Source organism: Pleurodeles waltl, unplaced genomic scaffold (genome assembly GCF_031143425.1).
Source record: "Pleurodeles waltl isolate 20211129_DDA unplaced genomic scaffold, aPleWal1.hap1.20221129 scaffold_37, whole genome shotgun sequence".
Lineage (NCBI taxonomy): Eukaryota > Metazoa > Chordata > Amphibia > Caudata > Salamandridae > Pleurodeles > Pleurodeles waltl.
The window spans coordinates 6,617,317-6,640,609 of record NW_027150076.1 but is presented as its reverse complement, the minus strand read 5'-3'; the positions used below and the strand labels follow the sequence as shown (position 1 = coordinate 6,640,609).

The 23,293-nt window shown below is 48.9% G+C and overlaps 1 protein-coding gene across 1 annotated transcript in view; it reads left to right on the top strand.

Moving 5' to 3' along the window:
* Positions 1-23,293, top strand: part of LOC138276131 (E3 ubiquitin-protein ligase TRIM58-like) — a 279,412-nt gene that overhangs the window by 8,360 nt on the left and 247,759 nt on the right. Inside the window, exons 3-4 of the mRNA XM_069219174.1 lie at positions 6,991-7,122; positions 12,835-12,978. Coding sequence (XP_069075275.1) covers positions 6,991-7,122; positions 12,835-12,978 — 276 coding nt within the window. The remainder of the gene's footprint in view (positions 1-6,990; positions 7,123-12,834; positions 12,979-23,293) is intronic.

Genomic DNA, 23,293 nt, shown 5'->3' with positions numbered 1-23,293 from the left:
CCTACCCAGTCAGATGCTCCTGGAGGCCCCTGCACATCTTGTTTCCAAGATGGCAGAACCAAGTGGCCACCTAGAGGAGCTCTGGGCACCACTCCATGGGTGGAGATGGACAGGGGAATGGTCACTCCCCTTTCCGTTGTGTATTTCACACCAGAGCGGGGACCAGTGGTCCATGGAATGGTGCAAACTGGATTATGCGAGGAGGGCACCAAATGTGCCCTTCAAAGCAGTCTGGTGGCACGGGAGCCTACCCCATCCAGCCCAATAACACCTGTTTCCAAGGAAAGGAGGTTGCACCCCTCTTCTACATGCAATCCTTTGTTCTGCCATTCCCTGCTCGAGCTTGTCAAGTGGCAGGAGGGCAGAATCGTGTCCGAGGGGCTGCAGCAGTGCAGTCTGCCAGCAGTCCCCGAAAGACTGGTAGGGACAGAACCAAGGGGATCCTCTAAGGGACCCCCAGAGTGCATGGAATCATGCCACCAATACTGGAATCAGTATTGGGGTATGATTCTGACAAGTTTGATACCAAATATGTCCAGTTTTGGAGTTACCATTATGTAGGTGGACAACAGGCAGTGATCAGTGGCCGGTAGATAGATAAAATGGCTTCCTCACACTTACGAAGTCCAGGGAATTAGAAATGAAGTTTGTAAGGGCACCTTTGCTCATGCAGGGGTGCCTACACACACTGGGACCTGCACCCTGTCCTTTGGGCTGAAAGGGCCTAGGGGTGACTAACAGTGACCGGATGTAGTGACCAGCAGGCAGCAATTTTGCATGGGCTCCCATGGGTGGCATAATATATGCTGCAGCCCATGATTAGACCCCTGGAGTACCAATGCCCTGGGTACCTAAGTACCATCTACCAGGGGATTACAGGAGTACACCAGTATGCCAACTGTGAGGTGTATGAAGTACCAAAGCAACCAAATTTGGAGGAGAGAGCATAATCACTGAGGCCCTGGTAAGCAGGATCCCAGTGAAAACAGCTGGAGCACACTGACATCAAACAAAACGTGGGGGTAACCATGCCAGAAAGAGAGGACTTTCCTACAATTATGGTGATGGTGATGATGCTTATGATGGTAGTGAAGATGGTGATGATATTGATGATGATGATGGTGTTAATAAATGTTGTCAGGGTTAAGAGCTACAGATGGCTCCTGAAGGGGGCACTGTGCCCAGTGATGATGGTGATGATGATTATGATGATGATGATTATTATTACATGTTGTCAGGGTTAAGAGCTACAGATGGCTCGTGAAGGAGGCGCCCTCGTCATTGTTGGGGATGATAGTGATGATAATGGTGAAGATGATGATGATGGGGATTATTAAATGTTGTCAGGGTTGAGTGCCACAGATGGCTCCTGAAGGGGGCGCCGTGGCCAGTGATGATGATGATGGTCTTGATGATGATTATTAAGTGTTCTGAGTCTCAAGAGCTGTGGAAGGTGCCTGAAGGGGGCGCTGTGACCAGTGATGATGTCGATGGTGATGATGATGATGATAATTATTAAGTGTTCTGAGTCTTGAGAGCTGTTAAAGGCTCCTGAAGGGGGCGCCGTGGCCAGTGATGATGATGATGATGATGATGACAATGACAATGATGCATCACAAAGGGCCACCGTTGAAATGTGAAAGTGCTGTAAACACCTAAAATAAGGACACCCATGCTCAACGGGGAGTGGGGGGAACTAGCTCATCTTTTAAGGTACATTTTAAGCAAAATTGGCCAAACAGCCCTAGGTTCTGAAGGCAAGGCTCACAGTGAGCACATGAACCCATGTAATCTGGTTATAAACACTCTACTTTTCACAACTTTTTCTACCAAGTCCTCCTAAACAGGCATTCAGGACCCCTCTCGTTGAACAGTGTCAGGACATTAAATATTATTTGCTCCATTCACTCCCTCAGTGACAGCTCCTCCCATGGTGTCTCCTTTTATGCTTTCCCTCCTACACCCACCTTCTTTCTCCTCCTTTCAATCCTCTCACTCTATATCACCTCCCCTCTACCTTCTCCCCCGTTGCTTCCCTTGGCCCCCAGTCCTTCTTCTTTTCTATGTCCCTCACTTTGTGCCCCTCTCTCTCCATCCCTCAAGAAGCTGCACTGATCCTGCCCTGGAGACCCTTCACATCCACTCCTGGGATCACAGCTGCGTTTTATACTAAGATTAAATCACATTTCTTAAGTTAGTGAATAGAAACAATAGGTTTAAGTTTGACTCGAGGAGCTTTAGTCCGATTTCTTAGTTATTATGATTCTGTAAAATTATATTAACATGAACTTGCAGCCAGCGCACCCAAAGGAGGTGTGATGGTGCCACTTGAGCTATTAAATAAATAAAATGCAAAAACCTGCCATCACGTACCTGTGCATGTGGTGGTATTTATGAAATGTGGACTTAGGTGGGAAGCAACAGAGCTCAAAGTTAGCTGGGAAGTGCAGAAGAAAACACACTGTATTTAGGCAGAGTCTGAAATATATACTTATTAAAGAACAGCAGTAATTACAAAACAATTGGGCAGAAGAGTGTGGAACATACATTTATACCAACTAATCTATACCTTCAGACATACCATGGAGACTTGAAGGGGGTTTCACTGCCAGTGCCCTTCACTGGTCCTCCTCCTACCTTTTCAGTGTACACCAGCTTGTTCACATCGACACCTCCAAGTCCCAGGAGATCCCATCACCTGCAAGATTGACACCAACATGTTCACAATTAACACCTCCAGGTCCCAAAAGATCCCAGGAGGAGTTCCACATGGATCAACAGCAGCTTGTTCACATGGACAGCTCCAGGTTAGAGAAGTTCCCATTGCCCGTGGAGTCCCACGGGGATCAACATCATATGGCACCCCACAGGGATATACACCATCTTGTTCACTTGGACACCTCCTGGTCCCAGAAGGTGCCATCATGGAGTTCCACGGTGATGGACACCAACGTGTTCACAATCACACCTTCACGTCCCACAACATCCCATCACCTGCAGAGTCTCACAGGGATCGACACCAGTTTATTCACATGGACACCACAAGGTCCCAGAAGACCCTTCATCTGCAGAGCCCCTCAGGGATCAACATCAGTTTGCTCACATGGACACCTCCAGGTCCCAGAAGACCCCCATCACCTGCGGACTCTCCCGGGGATCGACACCAGCTTTGTCACATGGACATCTCCAGGTGATTGCCACCAGCTTGTTCACACGGACACCTCCAGGTCCAAGAATACCCTTATCACCTGCAAAGTTTCCCAGGGATTGAGAACATCTAGCTCACATGGTCTCCTCTAGGTACCAGAAGATCCCCTCACCTGTGGAGTCCCACGGGGATCAACACTAGCTTGTTCAGATGGACACCTCAAGGGGAGCCACACTGACTTGTTCACATGGACACTTCCAGGTCCCAGAAGATGCCATCACATGCGTCATCCCACAGGGATTGACACCAGCGTGCTTGTTCACATGGACACCTCCAGGTCCCAGAAGATCCCCATTACTTGCAGAGTCCCCCAGGGTTTTATACCGTCTCCTGTTATCCTTCCCTCTAAGTGGAGCCCCTTGGGGCTCGACATGCAGATAATGCCATCAAAAAACACAAACCCGCCCAAACCTACTTGAAGCTCAACGTAACCTTGACAGAATTTTTTTGTTTGCCATGAACCTGAAATAGTACAAACCTGCCTCATTGAGAAGAACCTTGACTGCTTTGAACCCCAACTTTCTCCAAATGCCTACTCACTTGGCTTCACCTTGGACACAAAGCTCTCCCCCAAAATAAAGAGGTACTGTTTCTTCCAGAAAGTGACTTCAGAACTGATTTTGTATCTAGATTGTTTTGATGCCTCGCTCCTTGGCCTCCCAGTCTCCACACTGGCACCCGCTACTCAACATACAAGCTGCAGCATGTCTCATCCAGAGCCTGAACAAACATCATATGATCCCCATCATATCATCCCCACCCCATGGCATGGTCAGTTAGATAATGCTTGTAAGTTGAGGAGGAGTGGTAGGTTAGTTAATGGTAAGTTGGATATGGTAGTTATCTATGGTAGGTTGGGTATACTAGGTTAGGTATGATGGATACAGGAAGTTAAGTATTGTAGGTTCGGCATGGTAGCTAGGTGTGTGGTGCATTTGTAGTTATGGTAGGTTAGGTGTACTAGGTCAGGTATGATGGATATGATGATGGGAAATTAAGTATTGTTGATACAATACAGTAGGTAGGTGTGTGGTACGTTTGGTAGTTATGGTAGGTTAGGTGTACTAGGTTAGGTAAGAGAGATGTGGGAAGTCAAGTATTGTAAGTTTGGTTTGGTAGATAGGTGCGTGGTCCATTTGGTAGTTATGGTAGGTTAAGTGTACTAGGTTAGGTATGAGAGATATGGGAAGTCAAGTATTGTATTTTAGTTTTGGTAGGTGGGTGGGGATGGTGGTAATGTAGGTTTGTAGCTGGAGATGGTAGGTGTTTACGGTAGGCAGGTCTGATAAGTTATGTATGATAGGTAGGCATGATATATTTGGTAAGTATGATACATTATGTATGTTAGGTTAGGCATGGGAATCAGAGTAGGTAAGGTAGATTAGGTATGTGAGGTAGTTATGTAGTTAAGGTGGATAGTTAGATAGTGTAGGTTAGATACAGTAGGTATAGTAGGTAGGTAGGTCAGGTAAGTTAGGTGTGGGGTAGATATGGTTGGTAGGTAGATAGTTTAGGTATATTAGGTTTGATAGGTAAGTAGGTTAGCTATTGAAGTAATACTAGTTAGGTATGTTATACGGCTACGTAAGTTATGGTTGGTTATGTGTGATAGATTACAAATGGCAAACAAGCCAATGGCTTAAAAAGGTTGACCCAAAGTACCTTTCTGAAGATGATATTTTATTTTGTCTACGATGTGTAGCCTGTAGCGTGTAGTGGTGACATGAGATCTTGTCTAACAGTTACACTGTGTGGAGCTAAAGTTGTGTCCGCAAAGAAGAGTGTTGTGGATGGAGTGAGAAGGTGACCGCTGCCCTGTACAAGGCACGCACAGCAACATTTTGTACAGTTGAGACCTTTGACCCAGGGCTAGTATTTTCAATTGATTATTTTTATTGAATCTTTAGGAAAGCCTCCATGGGCACACATTTTTACTTTGTGAACTAAAAAGCTGTAATTCCTTCAACAGCAAAACAAACATATGACTGTGCAAGGGCAATTTGTGCAGTGTCTTAAAGATGGGATCACCCATTCATACAGCGAGCACCTAAAAAGGCATAAACCATTCTTCTCTTATAGATTGATGTTTTAGGAAAACAGATTTGCGTGGACAACCACATGTGGCACCTTCCATGTGTGGCGCATCAGTGGATTGCGGATGGTTCAAGGCTTGGGAGCCTGAACCTGTCCTCTGGTGATTAGCTGCTTTTCACTGTGGCCATGAGAGCCCTTATTTTCCACCACTTAGATGTTCACCCGGGGAACATATTACACAAAGGGGGTTATTCCAACTTTGGAGGAGTGTTAATCCGTCCCAAAAGTGACGGTAAAGTGACGGATATACCACCAGCCGTATTACGAGTTCCATAGGATATAATGGACTCGTAATACGGCTGGTGGTAAATCCGTCACTTTTCCGTCACTTTTGGGATGGATTAACACCTCCTCCAAAGTTGGAATAACCCCCAAAGTGTCCTATGAGCACCATTTGTATATGAACTCGCTTTGTGCATATGCGGGGCACGTTGGTATTATAGAAGAGGCCAATGATGCTTGTGCGGCAACTTGTACAATACAGATCACATTGGTGCCTCTTTTCCACCACTTAGATGTTCACCAGGGGACATATCACAGGAAGTGTCCTATGGGTGCCATTTGTATATGAGCTCCCTTCATGCAGACCTGCGTCATGTTGGTATTACAGAAGATGCCAATGATGCTTGTGCGGCAACTTGTATAATACGGATCACATTGGTGCCTCTTTCCCACCAGCAGGAGCACAAGGGGGCTTTCCCTCTTTTGCATGTAGATGTTGCCCAACGCACATGAAAGAACACTTTGTCTCTGTGCCGTGCCATATTATAGACATGGTTGCAGAGGCAAAGGAGATATCAGGGGGACGATGACTGTGCAGCCAAGAAGCTTAGTAGACAGTTGGTTCTCATGGCTTTCCACCAAACTTTAAACAAAGTGAGAGTCTTTTTTTGAAAACTAATGACTTCCACACCTTGGGAGTTCTCTTCCAGGTCGTGGGGTCCTTACTTTGTCCACCCTTAATAGTTCAGGCAGCGTATTACTCTTCATTTGGCGGCCCCTCCTCCATCAAAGGTAGCTTCATGTCAACAGAGTCAATGTCCACGGAAATCTTACAGTCCCGCCTTCTAATAATTAGGCAAGTAGACTGAGAGTTTGGGGGACAGGGTACTCTAAATCAGGCCCTCGTGTATATTTGAGCAACTGTACTGTTGCAGCCTGACTTAGCTTTTTGTGGTGATCATCAACAAATGTTTCACACCTTATTTAGAATCAGGTAAAGGAGCTACATTGGGACTTATTCATAAAGATAAGCTTACTCTTTTGTGTAAGTTTACAATTGTTTGCTATTCACAAAGGTATTTTATGAGTAGTTTCTTTATGACAGCGGAGCCTCCACATATAAAAAGAGTGTTCTATCTTTTATGTGTGGGTACTCGGAAGGCGTGAAGATACTGGTAGTAAAATACCTTTGTGAATAACAAACAAGTTTACCTTTGTGAATCAGGCTCATTCACAAGCACACAATATTGTATCTTGTGATGAACAAGAATAATAGCGCATTGAAGTTAAACATGTCTAACACCCTGTTACTGAAGACTTTCTTGGTTATTGTCAGTGAAAGTTAATTAGGGCCCTGCAGTTTGGACTGGAAAAAACTCACACCTTCTTTCCTCCCTTAATCTCTTGTATTTGTTTTCTCTCTCTCATCTCCACCTCCCCTCTCTTCGGGTTCTACCACCCTGCAGTGGAGAGAGAAGTGTTCTACCGCCCCAGGGTGCAGAGCTGTGCTGGTCACCAAGGCCAGGCTGGAGATGGTCAAGGGTCTTCCCAGAATCCTCCGATCTCTCTTCTGAAAACCTCTCTGTGCCTCCGTACAGGTAAAACACTTCTCTTACTTTGAGTCTACATGTTATGTCCCTGTGTCTCTACCCAGGTAAAAAGTTTCTCTTTGTGAGAAAAGGCCTCTTTTTGACATTGTTATCCCCCACTTTTTGTGTGATGTATAATGTAGCCTAGAAATTATTGTGCCCAAGGCCCCTGCTAACCAGGTTCCCTGGGCCAGAGCTCTTTCCCTAAAACTGTTGTGATGGATTGGCACAATTGGATACACTCTTAACTACCACTATAAGTCCCTAGTAAGAGACTACTTAGGTACCCAGGGCATTGGGTACTATGGGTAGGCCCCTGAGGGCAGCAGCACTGATTGTGCCACCCTCTAGGGACATGCATCCAAATGAACCCAGCACTACCTTCGCAGGCTGAAAGTCCTGGTGCAAACCTAAAACACAAATTCAACATGGCACACTGCCTATGTGCCCTGTCCACCATCAACTGCATTTACTATGGGTAAGTGTAGGAGCTGGCCTGGTTTGTAGTGGGTACCAAAGGAGTCATGCAATACCACTGTAGTCACACAGTACTTACAAACATGACAGAAAATACTTTACTTTTGTGAAACAAATGCCAAAACTACCTTAGAGGCTATACTCCCTTAGGAGGTAAGTAATATACACAGTGTATACATTAGACTGCAGAATTAGCTGTAAAAACAGTTAGAAAACAGTGCAAATAGTGAAAAACACAATAGTTAGAAATGGGCCTATGGGAAACACAAACCATATACTAAAATAGTAGAATGCGAAAGTCGGTTTCCCACCCAGGCAAGTGTAGTGTGTAGAGGAGCGCTGCTGGGAGTGTAAGAAAACACCAAAGGTAAGTAATAGATCCCACCCCAGAGCCCAGGAAAGCAGGAGTAACTCGCAGTAAGTTTCCCAGAACACAAGAACACATGATAAAAGATTTGGAAGAACCGGAATGTGAGAAAGTAGCCTCTTTCTAGCATGGTTACCCCCATTTTTGGCCTGTTTGTCAGTGTGTCTTGACTGTGTCACTGGGATCCTGCTAGTCAGGACCCCAGTGCTTATGGTTTGTGGCATACTTGTTACACCCTCTCTCTTTGGAAATAGGTGTTACAGGCATGGGAGGAGTAGCCTCCCCAGCCTCTTGAAATGCTTTGAAGGGCACAGATGGTGTCCTTCTTGCATAATCCAGTCTACACCGGTTCAGGGACCCCCAGTCCCTGCTCTGGCACGAAACTGGACAAAGGAAAGGGGAGTGACCACTCCCCTGTCCATCACCACCCCAGAGTGTCCCTGGATTTTGCCATCTTGGATTCCAAGGTCACCCCACCTAAACTTACCTGCACAGACCTTTTCCACATGCAGTGGCTCGCAGTGGCCCTGCATCAGCTCCAGATACTTTTAACTGCTGCTCCCGCCAAAACCAGGAGCCGCCTGAACTTCTCCAGCTGGCACAGTGTGTCCACCAACAACCTCGACCAACCTGCAAAAGAAGAACTTGGTAAAGCAACTGTGTGATTTGATATGTATTTTTAAAGGTAACTTTCCATTGATTCCCATGGTGCGTAATTATGCACTAAACAACTATTTTTTTTAATCTTCAAAAATCCATATATCAAAAAGTACTTAACCGATTTTGAAAATCTTGGTGTTAAAAACTATAAAAAACTCTGAAGTATTTTTATAAATTGGTTTCGAGTTATTCCTTTGAATGTTTGAGTTGCATGATTGATACTGTGAAAAATTGCTTTGCAGTTCTCCATGATTGGCCTAACTGCTCAACCAAGCTACCATAAAAATTAGAGCATTAGGTGATCTAGTTTTTACCTTTGTAAACCAACGTGTGGTTGCCGGACCCCCTGCACAGTGTGCCTAGCATTGCACACTACATAGAGGGCCAGCCTCCTACACCCTTACGTTGCGTCAACATGTTATATCTCTGTGTCTTTGGCCAGGAAAAAAGCTTCTCTTACTTTGAGTCAACATGTTATGTCTGTGTCCTTGGCCAGGAAAAAAGCTTCTCTTACTTTGAGTCAACATGTTATATATCTGTGTCTCTCTCCAGGTAAAGATTGCTTCCTGCTCTGTTCCAAGATGTTGAGGTGCATGACATCATGTCAGATGTGCATAGTGCCCCTGTGGCATGGCCTGGCCTTCATGTAGGTTTGGGTTCAGCCATGTTAGTGAGCATCACTCTAGGAGAGTAGATGCTGAAAGTGAGGGTGGTGGTTGTAGACACTGGGGTGATGTAGCAGCTCGTTCAACATATCTGTCTTGTACCAGTGGTTCAGCAAGGATGCGAAGAGCTCTAAACCAGATACAACTGGAGTGCAGTGGGTCCCTCACAGTCCTGGGCCCCAGTGCCACTACACCTGCGGCACTGTTGGCAGTTACACCCCTGCCTCACACCCCTTACAGCCCTGGGCCCCAGTGCCACTACACCTGCTGCACGCTTGGTAAGTACGCCCCTGCCTCACACCCCTTACAACCCTGTGGGCCCCAGTGCCACTACACCTGCTGCACGCTTGGTAGGTACGCCCCTGCCTCACACCCCTCCCACCTCACACTCTCACATGTAAGTATGTTCCTAACATGTCATGTTATACAGTACTAGGCTGTTTGAGCTCACACCCCTCACAGCCCTGTTCCCCAGTGCCACTACACCTGCTGCACGCTTGGTAAGTACGTCCCTGCCTCACACCCCTTACAACCCTGTGGGCCCCAGTGCCACTACACCTGCTGCACGCTTGGTAGGTACGCCCCTGCCTCACACCCCTCCCACCTCACACTCTCACATGTAAGTATGTTCCTAACACGTCATGTTGTATTGTACTAGGCTGTCTGAGCTCACACCCCTCACAGTCCTGTGGGCCCCAGTGCCACTACACCTGCTGCACGCTTGGTGGGTACGCCCCTGCCTCACACCCCTCCCACTCTCACATGTAAGTATGTTCCTAACATGTCATGTTGTATTGTACTAGGCTGTCTGAGCTCACACCCCTCACAGTCCTGTGGGCCCCAGTGCCACTACACCTGCTGCACGCTTGGTGGGTACGCCCCTGCCTCACACCCCTCCCACTCTCACATGTAAGTATGTTCCTAACATGTCATGTTGTATTGTACTAGGCTGTTTGAGCTCACATCCCTCACAGTCCTCCGTGACCTGGTCTGTGATACCTCCACACGGCCGATGCTCTTGTGTGACTGTGCACAGCACTTCTGTCTGCAGCTGTGCAAAGAAACACAAACACAAAGAGGGTTGAGTGTCAGAGAATCATCAACAAAATTAATGTCTGACTTTAATATTGTGACTTAAATGTCATTTACAAAACAGCTGTCTCTTTGGCGGTTGATTTTCTATTAACTCCAGAGGGGCGATGATGGACATTTATGACACAATGGCCCAGATTTATGAAAAGTGCCGCTTCATTACATGATTCATTACATGGTTCATTCATTAAATGATTTACTCATCACGTTATTTGTTCATTAAATGATTCATTCATTACATGTTTCATTCATTACATGATTCGTTCACTACATGATTTGTTCATTACATGATTCATTACATTATTCGTTATTACATCATTAATTCATAACATGATTTGTTCATTACATGATTCATTCATTACATGATTTGTTCATTACATGATTCATTCATTACATGATTCGTTATTACATGATTCATTCATTACATGATTTGTTCATTACATGAAGCGCCTCCTCTCTTGCTCCCTCCCTAACGCCACCATGTGTGCTCCGTGTCAATGATTCGGCGCCCTATGGCTCACGTTAGGATCAATAGCGTCACAATTTCTGACGCTATTGTGATACTTTGCAGGACTAGCACCAAAAATGTTGGTGCTGATCCTGTAAAGTACACAGAGGCCCATTATAAACAAAGGTGCGCCGCACTTCAACGCCTGCACTGAGCAGGCGTTTAAAATGATGTGACGCAAAGGTTTACAAAGTGGCGCAATGAGTGCATTGCACCACTTTGCAAATTTGGCGCCACATTAGTAAAAAAAAATGGCGCTAATGTGCCCCTAGGTGGCGCTAGGCCCTTCTTAAATTTGGCCTAATATTTTTCTCAGACAATATATCAGATTGATCTGAACTCCTCTTTTTCTCCTCTCTCTTTTCCTGTAACTGTTTCTCTCCCTCTTTGTCTTCCGCTTCCTCTTCCTCCTTTCCTCTAACTCTCTGTACCCGTCTCTCCCTCCTCCCTCCATCTCTCTGTACCTGTCTCTCCCCTCCTCCCTCCATCTCTCTGTACCCGTCTCTCTCTCTTCCCTTCCTCTATCTCTCTTTACCCGTCTCTCCCTCCTCCCTCCATCTCTCTATACCCGTCTCTCCCTCCTCCCTCCATCTCTCTATATTTGTCTCTCCTTCCTCCCTCCATCTCTCTGTACCTGTCTCTCCCTCCTCCCTCCATCTCTCTGTACCTATCTCTCACTCCTCCCTCTCTATATCTCTCTGTACCTGTCTCTCCCTCCTCCCTCCATCTCTCTGTACCCGTCTCTCTCTCCTCCCTTCCTCTATCTCTCTGTACCCGTCTCTCCCTCCTCCCTCTCTATATCTCTCTGTACCTGTCTCTCTCCTCTCTCTATCTCTCTGTACCTGTCTCTCCCTCCTCCCTCCATCTCTCTGTACCTGTCTCTACCTCTCTCTATCTCTCTGTACCTGTCCCTCCCTCCACCCTCCCTCTCTGTACCTGTCTCTCCCTCCTCCTTCTATCTCTCTGTACCTGTCTCTCCCTCCTCCTGCCATCTCCTTGTACCTGTCTCTACCTCTCTCTATCTCTCTATACCTGTCTCTCCCTCCTCCCTTCATCTCTCTGTACCTGTCTCTCTCCTCTCTCTATCTCTCTGTACCTGTCTCTCCCTCCTCCCTCCATTTCCTTGTACCTGTCTCTACCTCTCTCTATCTCTCTGTACCTGTCTCTTCCGCCTCCTTCTATCTCTCTGTACCTGTCTCTTCCTCTATCTCTTTGTACCTGTCTCTCCCTCCTCCCTCCATCTTTTTGTACCTGTCTCTCCCTCTGTCTCTCTGTACCTGTCTCTCCCTCCTCCCTCTCTCTCTCTCTGTACATGTCTCTCCCTCCTCCCTCTCTCTCTCTGTACATGTCTCTCCCTCATCTCTCTCTCTCTACTTGTCTCTCCCTCCTCCCTCCATTTCTCTGTACCTGTCTCTCCCTCTGTCTCTCTGTACCTGTCTCTCCCTCCTACCTCTCTCTCTGTACATGTCTCTCCCTCCCTTCATCTCTCTGTACATGTCTCTCCCTCCTCCCTCTCTCTCGCTGTACATGTCTCTCCCTCCCTCCATCTCTCTCTACTTGCCTCTCCCTCCATCTCTCTGTACCTGTCTCTCCCTCCTCTCTCCATCTCTCTGTACCTGTCTCTCCCTCCTCCCTCCCTCTCTCTGTACCTGTCTCTCCCTCCTCACTCCATCTCTCTGTACCTGTCTCTCCCTCCCTCTATCTCTCCTTACTTGTCTCTCCTCTCTTAATCTCCCTGCACCTATCTCTCCCTCCTCCCTCCATCTCCCTATACCTGTCTCTCCCTCCCTCTATCTTTCTGTACCTGTCTCTCCCTCCTCCCTCCATCTCTCTGTACCTGTCTGTCTCCCTCTATCTCTCTGTACCTGTCTCTCCCTCCCTCCATCTCTCTGTACCTGTCTCTCCCTCCTCCCTCCATCTCTCTGTACCAGTCTCTCCCTCCTCTGTACCAGTTTCCCAGTACAACCTTCATGACAGACAAGGAAGTCTCCCTGGACAGAGCTGCCCCTGGGTGAGATATGAGCCTGGAACAGAAGATTCCTCTTCATGGAGAGATTTACAGCCTCATCTGAGAGAGACTCTGTGTCTGCACAAAGGTGGGAATATTTTACTTTTTAGCTTTCCACACCCACATTTCATTTATAAATAAAACAAATATTGTTTCAGAAATATACATAACTTACACAGAACAATATTTGATTTGAATGTGCTTTTTTGAAGGTTAGTGCCTTTCATATATTTTTTTAAACATCTTTCCTTTTGGAAAGTCTAAAATAAGAATTCTGAAAATAAGGTTGAAAAGCACCTACGCCTTTTGTGAATATGCACAACAGTGATGGATGGATGCTTGAATTAATGTCAGCCACTGGTAATCACTCGGGCCGCATCGCAATCCATTGTAATCCTGCACACGAGGACACCTCAGTTTGGACCAGCCATATGCAAATCAGTCTTGGCCCTGCTCCAAAAGGAACAGTCCAGCCCGGCCAGGTCCTCCCTGAACCAGAACACAAGTAACCCAGGACCGGTTTCACCCTAGTTATGAGCTCATCAGCCGGTTACAGCTTGGTTCCAGTGTCCGTTTGTGAAAACAGCCACTTATGAGTTCAAGAAGACCATGAAAGATGGAGGAAGGGTCAGGGGAGGGACTGAGAGAGGCAGTGGAGAGAGCGGGTGGATTTACCCGGTGCTTTGACTCCAGTTGGTCAGTTAGATTCAGCAAATCATACATGTTTGGTGTTTGGGTTTGGAGAAGAAGAAAGGACTAGTCAGAAAGACAGAGAGAGAGGGAGGGAGAGAGAAATGGAGGAACACTGCCCCCAGCACTGAAACATATGTTTGTACATGTGTGTACATACACATACACACACAAACACACAAACACACATACATACACACACACACACACAAAGAAATGCATACAGCCATGCAAACACAGGGATACACATACACACAAAAACAACAGGCATACTCCAAAGACACCCAATGAGAGGCTACGAATAAAGCCAGGGTGGGTATATAAATAACACCCAATAAGAGGCCACGTATGAGGCCTGGGAGGTTATATAAGTAACACCCAATGAGAGCCCATGTATGAGGCTGGGTGGGTATAGAAATAACACCCAATGAGAGGCCACATATGAGGCCTGGGTTGGTATATAAGTAACACCCAATGAGAGCCCGTGTATGAGGCTGGGTGGGTATAGAAATAACATCCAATGAGAGGCAACATATGAGGCCTGGGTTAGTATGTAAATAACACCCAATGAGAGGCCATGTATGAGGCCCAGGTGGGTATATGAATAATACTCAATGAGAGACCACGTATGAGGCTCGGTGGGTGTATATATATATATATATATATATTTATATATATATATATATATATATATATATTATATAATTATATATCTAGGAGGCTGGCGGTACTTTCCTACAGTATATACCACCCAATGAGAGGCCATGTATGAGGCCTAGGTGGGTATTTAAATAATATCCAATGGGGGGCCTTGTATGAGGCCTGGCTGGGTACATATATAACACCCAATGAGAGACAATGTATGAGGCCCAGGTGGGTATATAAGTAACACCCAATAAGAGGCCATGTATCAGGCCTGGGTGGGTATTTATATAACACCCAATGAGAGTCCATGTATGAGGCCCAGGTGGGTACATTTATAACACCCATTGAGAGGCCACGTATGAGGCCCGGGTGGGTATTTATATAACACCCAATGAGAGGCCACGTATGAGGCCCAGGTGGGTACATTTATAACACCAGTTGAGAGACCACATATGAGGTCCGGGTGGATATATAAATAACACTGAATGAGAGGCCACGTATGAGGCCCGGATGGGTATATAAATAACACCCAATGAAATGCCATGTATGAGGCCCGGGTGGGTATATAAATAATACTCGATGAGAGGCCACGTATGAGGCCTGGGTGGGTATATATATAACACCCAATGAGAGGCCAGGTAGGAGGCTCGGGAGGATATATAAATAACACCCAATGAGAGGCCATGTATGAGGCCCGGGTGGGTATATATATAATTTGCAATGAGAGGCCGCGTATGAGGCCCGGGTGGGTATAGAAATAACACTGAATGAGAGGCCACGTATGAGGCCCGGGTGGGTATATATATAACACCCAATGAGAGGCCACGTATGAGGCCCGGGTGGGTATATAAATGTGCAGCAGTCTTACCTGCTACTCCTGCCCCTCCCTCACGGCTGCACTCCCTCTTAATCACTCATCCCTACTGAGGCCTCTGCGCACAGTCCTGTTTCTGTGCTTCTGACACATGGGCTTCCCTTTAGCCCAAGAGGCAAAGAGATTTGGGTTGCGGCTCTTTGTATTCTCAAGGGAGGCCTATCTCTACACCAATAACACATTTATCAAAAGCTCATGCGGCACAGCGGGTCACCTTGCTGCACTGCGCTGCGGGATAGTGAAAGGATAGGAATGTACCGTATTCAACAATATATGGCGCATTCCTGTCTTTCCCTGCGCTGGCGCACAATCTGCTGCCCAGCGCCAACATAGGTACCCCTGCTCAATGGTGCAAGTGTGCCTGCGTTATTTTGGTGCAGGAAGGATTGTTTCCTGCACAAAAACAATCTCCTGAGGCATTTTCCTCTTTCAATGCGTGCTGCAAAATGCATCACACATAGAAAGAGGAAAAACAAGGAGAAAAAAGATATCTCTCCTCGTTACTCCCCTTCCTCCCAGGGAGTCACAGCATTTTGACACATTCCCAGGTCTACCAGTAATGGTAAATCTAGAAATGCGCCAAAATTCATTTGTGGATGCGTGGGAACTCCAACGCTCCACCCATGGAACGCCTTCCTGGAGCAGAGCAACGCAATGCAGCAATGTACGCTGCGTCGCATTACTCTAGATTTATCAAGCCCCTCAGGTGGCCTTGATAAATCTAGCTTAAGAGTTGCATTGCTCTTGTGCCCCGTTGTGTGGTGCAAAGGTGACACAACTACTTGATAAATCTGGCCCCATGTTCCTGGACAGGAGGAGGTGTGTGTTAAAATTTTAATTTAATGCTTACATGTATTTTAATTTCTTTTCCAAATTGAATTGTGTGTCAGTGTGTGTGTGTGTGTGTGTGTGTGTGTGTGTGTGTGTGTGTGTGTGTGTGTGAGAGATTGTGTGTGTATGTGTGTGTGTGTGTGCGTGTGTGTTTGTGAGATTGTGTGTGTTTGTGCGTGAGATGAGATTGCAGGGCAGATAATGGTTGCTTTTTGGCCTATTGTACCAAGCTGAAGTCTGAAACACTATCCAGATTCAGAGTTATAAACTCTATCATATCTTCCTCCATATTTTATACAAAGGTTTTATCAGGAAATAGTCCGTTCTGGACAAGATTTAGTTTAGGGCGGAGCAGTGGGTGTATTCAAGGGCTTATGGATTTAAAGGTCTCCATACACATGTATATCCAGTGATGTGACACCAGGTGGGCATGAGGTTTCCACCACAGCTATTTATGATGGATGACAGTGTTTATAGCGCCACATGTGTGGTAAGCATTGGCTATCGTGCATGATGGACGCGGATGTGCTCCAGTCTTCTTGCTGCACACTTGGTGCTCCGCCTTGGCATGTCGGTCATTCATAGAGAAGGGTGTGAGGACGATCGGTCACGTGAGTTAGTGCCCTGCCTGGTTTGTGTGATGGGGATGATGTATCTTCATAGTGTCACCTTTATGTGAAACATTGTGTACGGCCTGCGTGGATTGGGGACCACTGATGCTGTTTTGCTGTGCACTTGGTGCTCCGCCTCGGCATGTCGGTCATTCATAGAGAAGGGTGTGAGGATGATCGGTCATGTTAGTTAGTGCCCTGCCTGGTTTGTGTGATGGGGATGATGTATCTTCATAGTGTCACCTTTATGTGAAACATTGTGTATGGCCTGCGTGGATTGGGGACCACTGATGCTGTTTTTCTGCGCACTTGATGCTCCGCCTCGGCATGTTGGTCATTCATAGAGAAGGGTGTGAGGACGGTCGGTCATGTTAGTTAGTGCCCTGCCTGGTTTGTGTGATGGGGATGATGTATATTCATATCGTCACCTTTACAGTATGTGAAACATTGTGAACGGTGTGCGTGGATAGGGGACCACTGATGCTGTTTTTCTGCGCACTTGATGCTCCGCCTCGGCATGTTGGTCATTCATAGAGAAGGGTGTGAGGACGGTCGGTCATGTTAGTTAGTGCTCTGCCTGGTTTGTGTGATGGGGGTGATGTATCTTCATAGTGTCATCTTTATGTGAAACATTGTGTACGTTATGCATGGATTGGGGACAACTGATGCTGTTTTGCTGCGCACTTGGTGGTCCGCCTCGGCATGTCGGTCATTCATAGAGAAGGGTGTGAGGACAATCGGTCACGTGAGTTGGTGTCCTGCCTGGTTTGTGTGATGGGGATGATGTATCTTCATAGTGTCACCTTTATGTGAAACATTGTGTACGGCGTGCATGGATTGGGGACCACTGATGCTGTTTTGCTGCGCACTTGGTGGTCCACCTCGGCATGTCGGTCATTCATAGAGAAGGGTGTGAGGACGATCGGTCACGTGAGTTAGTGCCCTGCCTGGATTGTGTGATGGGGATGATGTATCTTCATAGTGTCACCTTTATGTGAAACATTGTGACCGGCGTGCATGGATTGGGGACCACTGATGCTGTTTTGCTGCGCACTTGGTGGTCCGCCTTGGCATGTCGGTCATTCATAGAGAAGGGTGTGAGGACGATCGGTCACGTGAGTTAGTGCCCTGCCTGGTTTGTGTGATGGGGATGATGTATCTTCATAGTGTCACCTTTATGTGAAACATTATGTACGGCGTGTGTGGATTGGAGACCACTGATGCTGTTTTGCTGCAGACCTGGTGCAGTGAGTGCCAACCTATCTCAAATGATCATACCAAAGCACGCCAATGGCTGGGACCGGGAGTGGTACGGACTTTGGTGCCCCCCAATTAAACCTGTCAATGGTATATTTGAGATCAAGTTCAGTATTCAGCTCTGAGGCATTTTGATGAGAATGACAGACACCGGTTATGATTTTAAAGTTTAAATGAGGAGATTATATGCAAAATACATGGAATAGAACATCAATAAATTAACAGCTAAAGTGCATAATTAATAAGTAAGTAAAGTTCTATATAAAATCCATCATAGATTTGCCTCCTAAAAATGGGAGTTAGACAGTTCCAGAGGACAGAGAAATGCTTTTCCTTTTATAGGAGTTTAGAGAAAGGGAATGCACCTGTAGTGTCCTGCTGGACACGTTGTGGTGTTTTGCCAGCCACTCGGGTGAGGGCTGGCCTTACATCTACACCCCACACCCACCCAACACAGGCGTCACCGGTCAGGTGATCCTGCCAATAAAAGGGTCGGAAGCACGTGCCCGAGGCCAGTTATTAGCACCAGGCCACTGTGTCTGCGTCATGTTATTCTCTAGTATGAGGGCCTAGCCCCCCCAACTCTACAGCACCAATGAGGACAAGCTTGAAAAGACGTTATATATTAAAATATTGCCATCAAATTTGGAAGGCCTGGACAAGAGACCCTGCAGAAAGGATTAAAATAGTGGTTCCCAACCTTTTGATTTCTGTGGACCCCCACTTTAACATTAATGGAACCCAGGGACCCCCACTGAATCATATTTAGAATCTGGGTACCCCAGCCTGAGTCATTACTGGAAGCTGGGTACCTAATTTGTCAATATTTGTTAATATGTTTTAATTTTCTAGGCTCTTGTGGACCCCTTGAGAAGGCTTCGCGGACCCCCAGGGGTCCCCGGACCACAGGTTGGGAACCACTGCCCTGGGACCTATACAGGTCACTGCCCAGTAACCAATGAGTGCCCAAGGAACCTGCCCAGTAACCAGTGAGTGCCCGAAGACTCAGACAGGACACTGCCCTGTAACCACTGAGTGCCGCAGGACCGACAGATGCTGCCCAGTTACCAGTGAGTGCCCGAGGACTCAGACAGGACACTGCCCAGTAGCCAGTGAGTGCCCCAGGAAACTGCCCAGTAACCAATGAGTGCCCCAGGATCCGCACAGGACACTGCGGAGTAAACACTGAGTGCCCTAGGACCCATAAAAGGTCACTGCCCAGTAACCAATGAGTGCCCAAGGACACTGCCTAGTAACCACTAAGTGCCCGAAGACACCGCCCAGTAAGCATTGAGTGCCACATGGAACTGCCCAGTAACCACTGAGTGCCCCAGAACCCCAGTAGCTACTGAGTGCCCCAGGACCCAGACAGGACACGGGCCAGTAACCACTGAGTGCCCAAGGACACTTCCCAGTAAATACTGAGTGCCCCAGGGTTTGGCCCAGTAACCACTGAGTGCCTGAGGACTCGGACAGGGCACTGCGCAGTAAACACTGAATGCCCTAGGACACTTCCCAGTAACCACTGAGTGCCCAAGGACCTGAACAGGACACAGCCCAGTATCCACTCAGTGACCGATACCTCAGACAGGAGACTGCCCAGTAACCACTGAGTGCCCGAAGACTCAGACATGACACTGCCCAGTAACAACTGAGTGCTCCAGGACACTGCCCAGTAACCACTGAGTGCCCCAGGACCCAGACAGGACACTGCCCAGGACCTAGACAGGGCAGTGCCCGAGAAGTCAGACAGGACACTGCCCAGTAACCACTGATTGCCCAAGGACTCAGACAGGGCACTGTCCATGAACCACTGAGTGCCCGAGGACTCTGACAGGACACTCCCCCATAACCAGTGAGTGCCCAGAATGCTGCCCAGTAACCACTGAGTGCCCCAGGACACTGCCCAGAAACCACTGAGGACCCAAGGACTTGGATAGGACACTTCTCAGTAATCACTGGGTGCCTCAGGACCTATAGTGGTCACTGCCCAGTAACCACTGACTGCCCCAGGACCCAAAGTGATCACTGCTCAGCAACTACTGACTGCCCAAAGACCCATAGAGATCAATGCCCAGTAGCGGAGTGCCCAAGGGCACAGCCCAGTAACCACTGAGTGCCCCAGGGAACTGCCCAGAAACCACTGAATGCCCGAGAACTCGGACAGGGTCCTGCACAGTAACCACTGAGTGCCCCAAGACCCAGACAGGACATTGCACAAGAACCACTGACTGCTTCAGGACCTATAGTGGTCACTGCCCACTAACCACTAAGTGCCCAAGGACACTGCCCTGTAACCAATGCGTGCCCCTGGGAACTGCCCAGTAACCACTGAGTGCCACAGGACCCAGACAGGACACTGCCCAATAACCACTGAGTGCCAGAAGACTCAGACAGGACACTGCCCAGTAACCATTGAGTGCCCTAGGCCTAGGACCTATACAGGTCACTGCCCAGTAACCAATGAGTGCCCAAGGAACCTGCCCAGTAACCAGTGAGTGCCCGAAGACTAAGACAAGACACTGCCCTGTAACCACTGAGTGCCGCAGGACCCAGACAGGACACTGCCCAGTTACCAATGAGTGCCCGAGGACTCAGACAGGACACTGCCCAGTAGCCACTGAGTGCCCCAGGAAACTGCCCAGTAACCAATGAGTGCCCCAGGATCCGCACAGGACACTGCGGAGTAAACACCGAGTGCCCTAGGACCCATACAGGTCACTGCCCAGTAACCAATGAGTGCCCAAGGACACTGCCTAGTAACCACTGAGTGCCCAAGGACTCAGACAGGACAGTGCCTAGTAACAACTGACTGCCCAATGACTCAGTCCGGACAGTGCCCAGTAACCACTGAGTGCCCCAGTGTAGGAAAGTAGCCTCTTTCTATCCTTGTTACCACCACTTTTGGCCTGTTTGTGAGTATATGTCAGGGTGTTTTTTCTGTCTCACTGGGATCCTGCTAGCCAGGACCCCAGTGCTCATAGGTTTGTGGCCTACATGTGTTCCCTGTGTGGTGCCTAACTGTACCACTGAGGCTCTGCTAACCAGAACCTCAGTGTTTATGCTCTCTCTGCTTTTAAAACTGTCACTGCAGGCCAGAGTGCTTCATCCTGCACGTGACGGACTCAGTAGCGTCAGTGCCCTTGGAGCTCATGGGCCAGCGGTGCCTCTTGTGGCGGTGCCCTGTTCAGCGGTGCCTCCTGTGGCGGTGCCCTGTTCAGCGGTGCTTCTTGTGGCGGTGCCCTGTTCAGCGGTGCCTCTTGTGGCGGTGCACTGTTCAGCGGTGCTTCTTGTGGCGGTGCCCTGTACAGCGGTGCTTGTGGCAGAGGGGTCCTTTGCATGTGACTCAGCTTCTGGCAGTCCTGTCTGGCAGAGTGGGGCTGGTGCTGGCGGTCCTCTCAGGCCCAGCGGGGCTGGTGCTGGCGGTCCTCTCTGGCCCAGCAGGGCTGGTGGCAGTGGCCTCCTGGGCAGCAGGGCAGGTGCTGGCGGTGGACTCCTGGGCGGCGGGGATGATGGCGGTCTTCTCCGCCGTGCTGGTCTTCCCAGACCTGCTGACCTTCCTGTGTCCCTTCCCCACCTTGGAAGGTGTTGCAGCTGACTCCGCACTCCTACCTGTATCCCTGGGAGCGGCTTTGGTGACTGGAGTCTTCCCCCTCTCCCGCCAGGCACTGGCCAACTTCTGATGCTTGACAGGTGGGGGACTGTCCGTGTTGTGGCTCTGTGCCACACTGGCTGCCCTGGTGGCCGGTGCACTCCAGATACCGGTGACAACAGGCACCACTGGTCCCGGCGAGGTTGTGGCTGAGGTGCTAGGTAGGGACCTGTAGAGTTGGGCCCTAGGAGACGGACGGGGTGGGGGAGGTGTGGGAAAGAGGTCAAGTTTGGCTAGGAAAAGTTTTTGGGAGCAGTGGGATGGGTAGCTGGATGGGGTTTGGGAGTGGAGGAAGAGGTTGTGGTTGTTGGAGGTGTTAGTTTGGTGACTGTGGGTGAAGGTGCATGCGCTGGAGGCTGTCGTGAGGTGGATGGCTGTTGGGTGGGTGTGTGCCTGCGTTTGTGTATCTTGGGAGGTGGAGTCACAGACACACTGGGAGAGGACACAGGGGACGTGTAAATGGTAGTGGGGGTGGTGACTGCATGTGAGCGGGCTGTGGTGGTGTGTGTGCTGGTGATGGACGTAGTGGCTGTAGATGTAGTGCATGCAGGTGTGAGTGGAGACGAGACTGGGAGGGAGGAGGGAGACGAGGAGGAGGGGGACACAGTGGAGGCAGTGGATGTTGGTGTGTCTGCATGTGTGTGATGCTTGTGTGAGTGCCTGTGGGATGTGTGGTGCTTATGTTTGCCTGAGCTTCCCTTGTGTGTTGACGTGTGTGTATGCTGGTCTGCCTGTGTGCTTGGGATAGGCTGAGGTACAGGGGATTGGGTCTGGGTGGAGGAAGTTGGAGGGGGGAGGTTAGACACAGGGACAATGGCTGCCATCAGTGCTGAGGCCAGAGTCTGAAAAGCCCGCTGAAGGGCCGCCTGGCCAGAATGAATGCCCTCCAGGAATGCATTTGATTGCTGCAACTGCCTTTCTATACCCTGGATGGCATTCAAAACAGTGAGGGACCTGAGGAGGTCAATGGCCTCCTCACCGAGGTGACTGGGGCAGGGCCTGAGGTGCCTGGGGCGAAGGTGATGCCCACCCTCCTGGGTGAGCGGGCACGGGGCAAAGGCTGAGGGGCTGCTGGGAGGGCGGTGCTCGTAGGGGGGGTGGCCGCTGTCCCTGTAGATGCGGGGGGCACAGATGTTGCCACCACCACAAGGGAGCTCCTATCAGAGGACGAGTCAGTGTCACTGGAGTCAGCTCCTGTCCCCGCTGTGGAGCTCCCCTCGCCCTCCGTCCCACTGGTGACCTCTGAGTCGGTTGTCTCGCCCTCCAGGGCCATGTGGGATGCTCCGGTGCCACTGCTCCTCCGCCTGATTATGCTAATGCACACAAGAACAGGGAGACCACAAAAAAGGGGGGACGACAGAAGAAAGACATGTTGAGTACATGCATTACCGCTACCGATGGCGGACACGACAGACACACAAGCCCCCTGCACTACGCCGTGCACTTGGCCTCCACTGTTCACTACCTGGCAAATGGCATACAAGGCTATGGACGACTAGGTGTGTTTGGCACTGTACACAGGTGGGGTGGGGTGCCACTGGGTCTGCCAGAAGAAGGGGAACTTGCCTACTTAATTCGCCCTGGCCTAGGGAAACCCACAGCCCACGTCCCCCACCCAGACACCTCCACTGCGTGCAAAATCAGCAGAATGAGAGTGTACTCACCCCCTTGAAGCTGCTGTGATGCCCTCAAGCGCCCATCCAACTCCGGGTACCCCACCGCCAGGATCCTGAACATCAAGGGGGTCAAGGTGCGATGGCAACCCTCCCACGTTGGGAGGCCATCCCCAGCTGGGCCTCCGCCATCTTCTTGCTCCAGCGGCGAATGTCCTCCCATCTCTTGC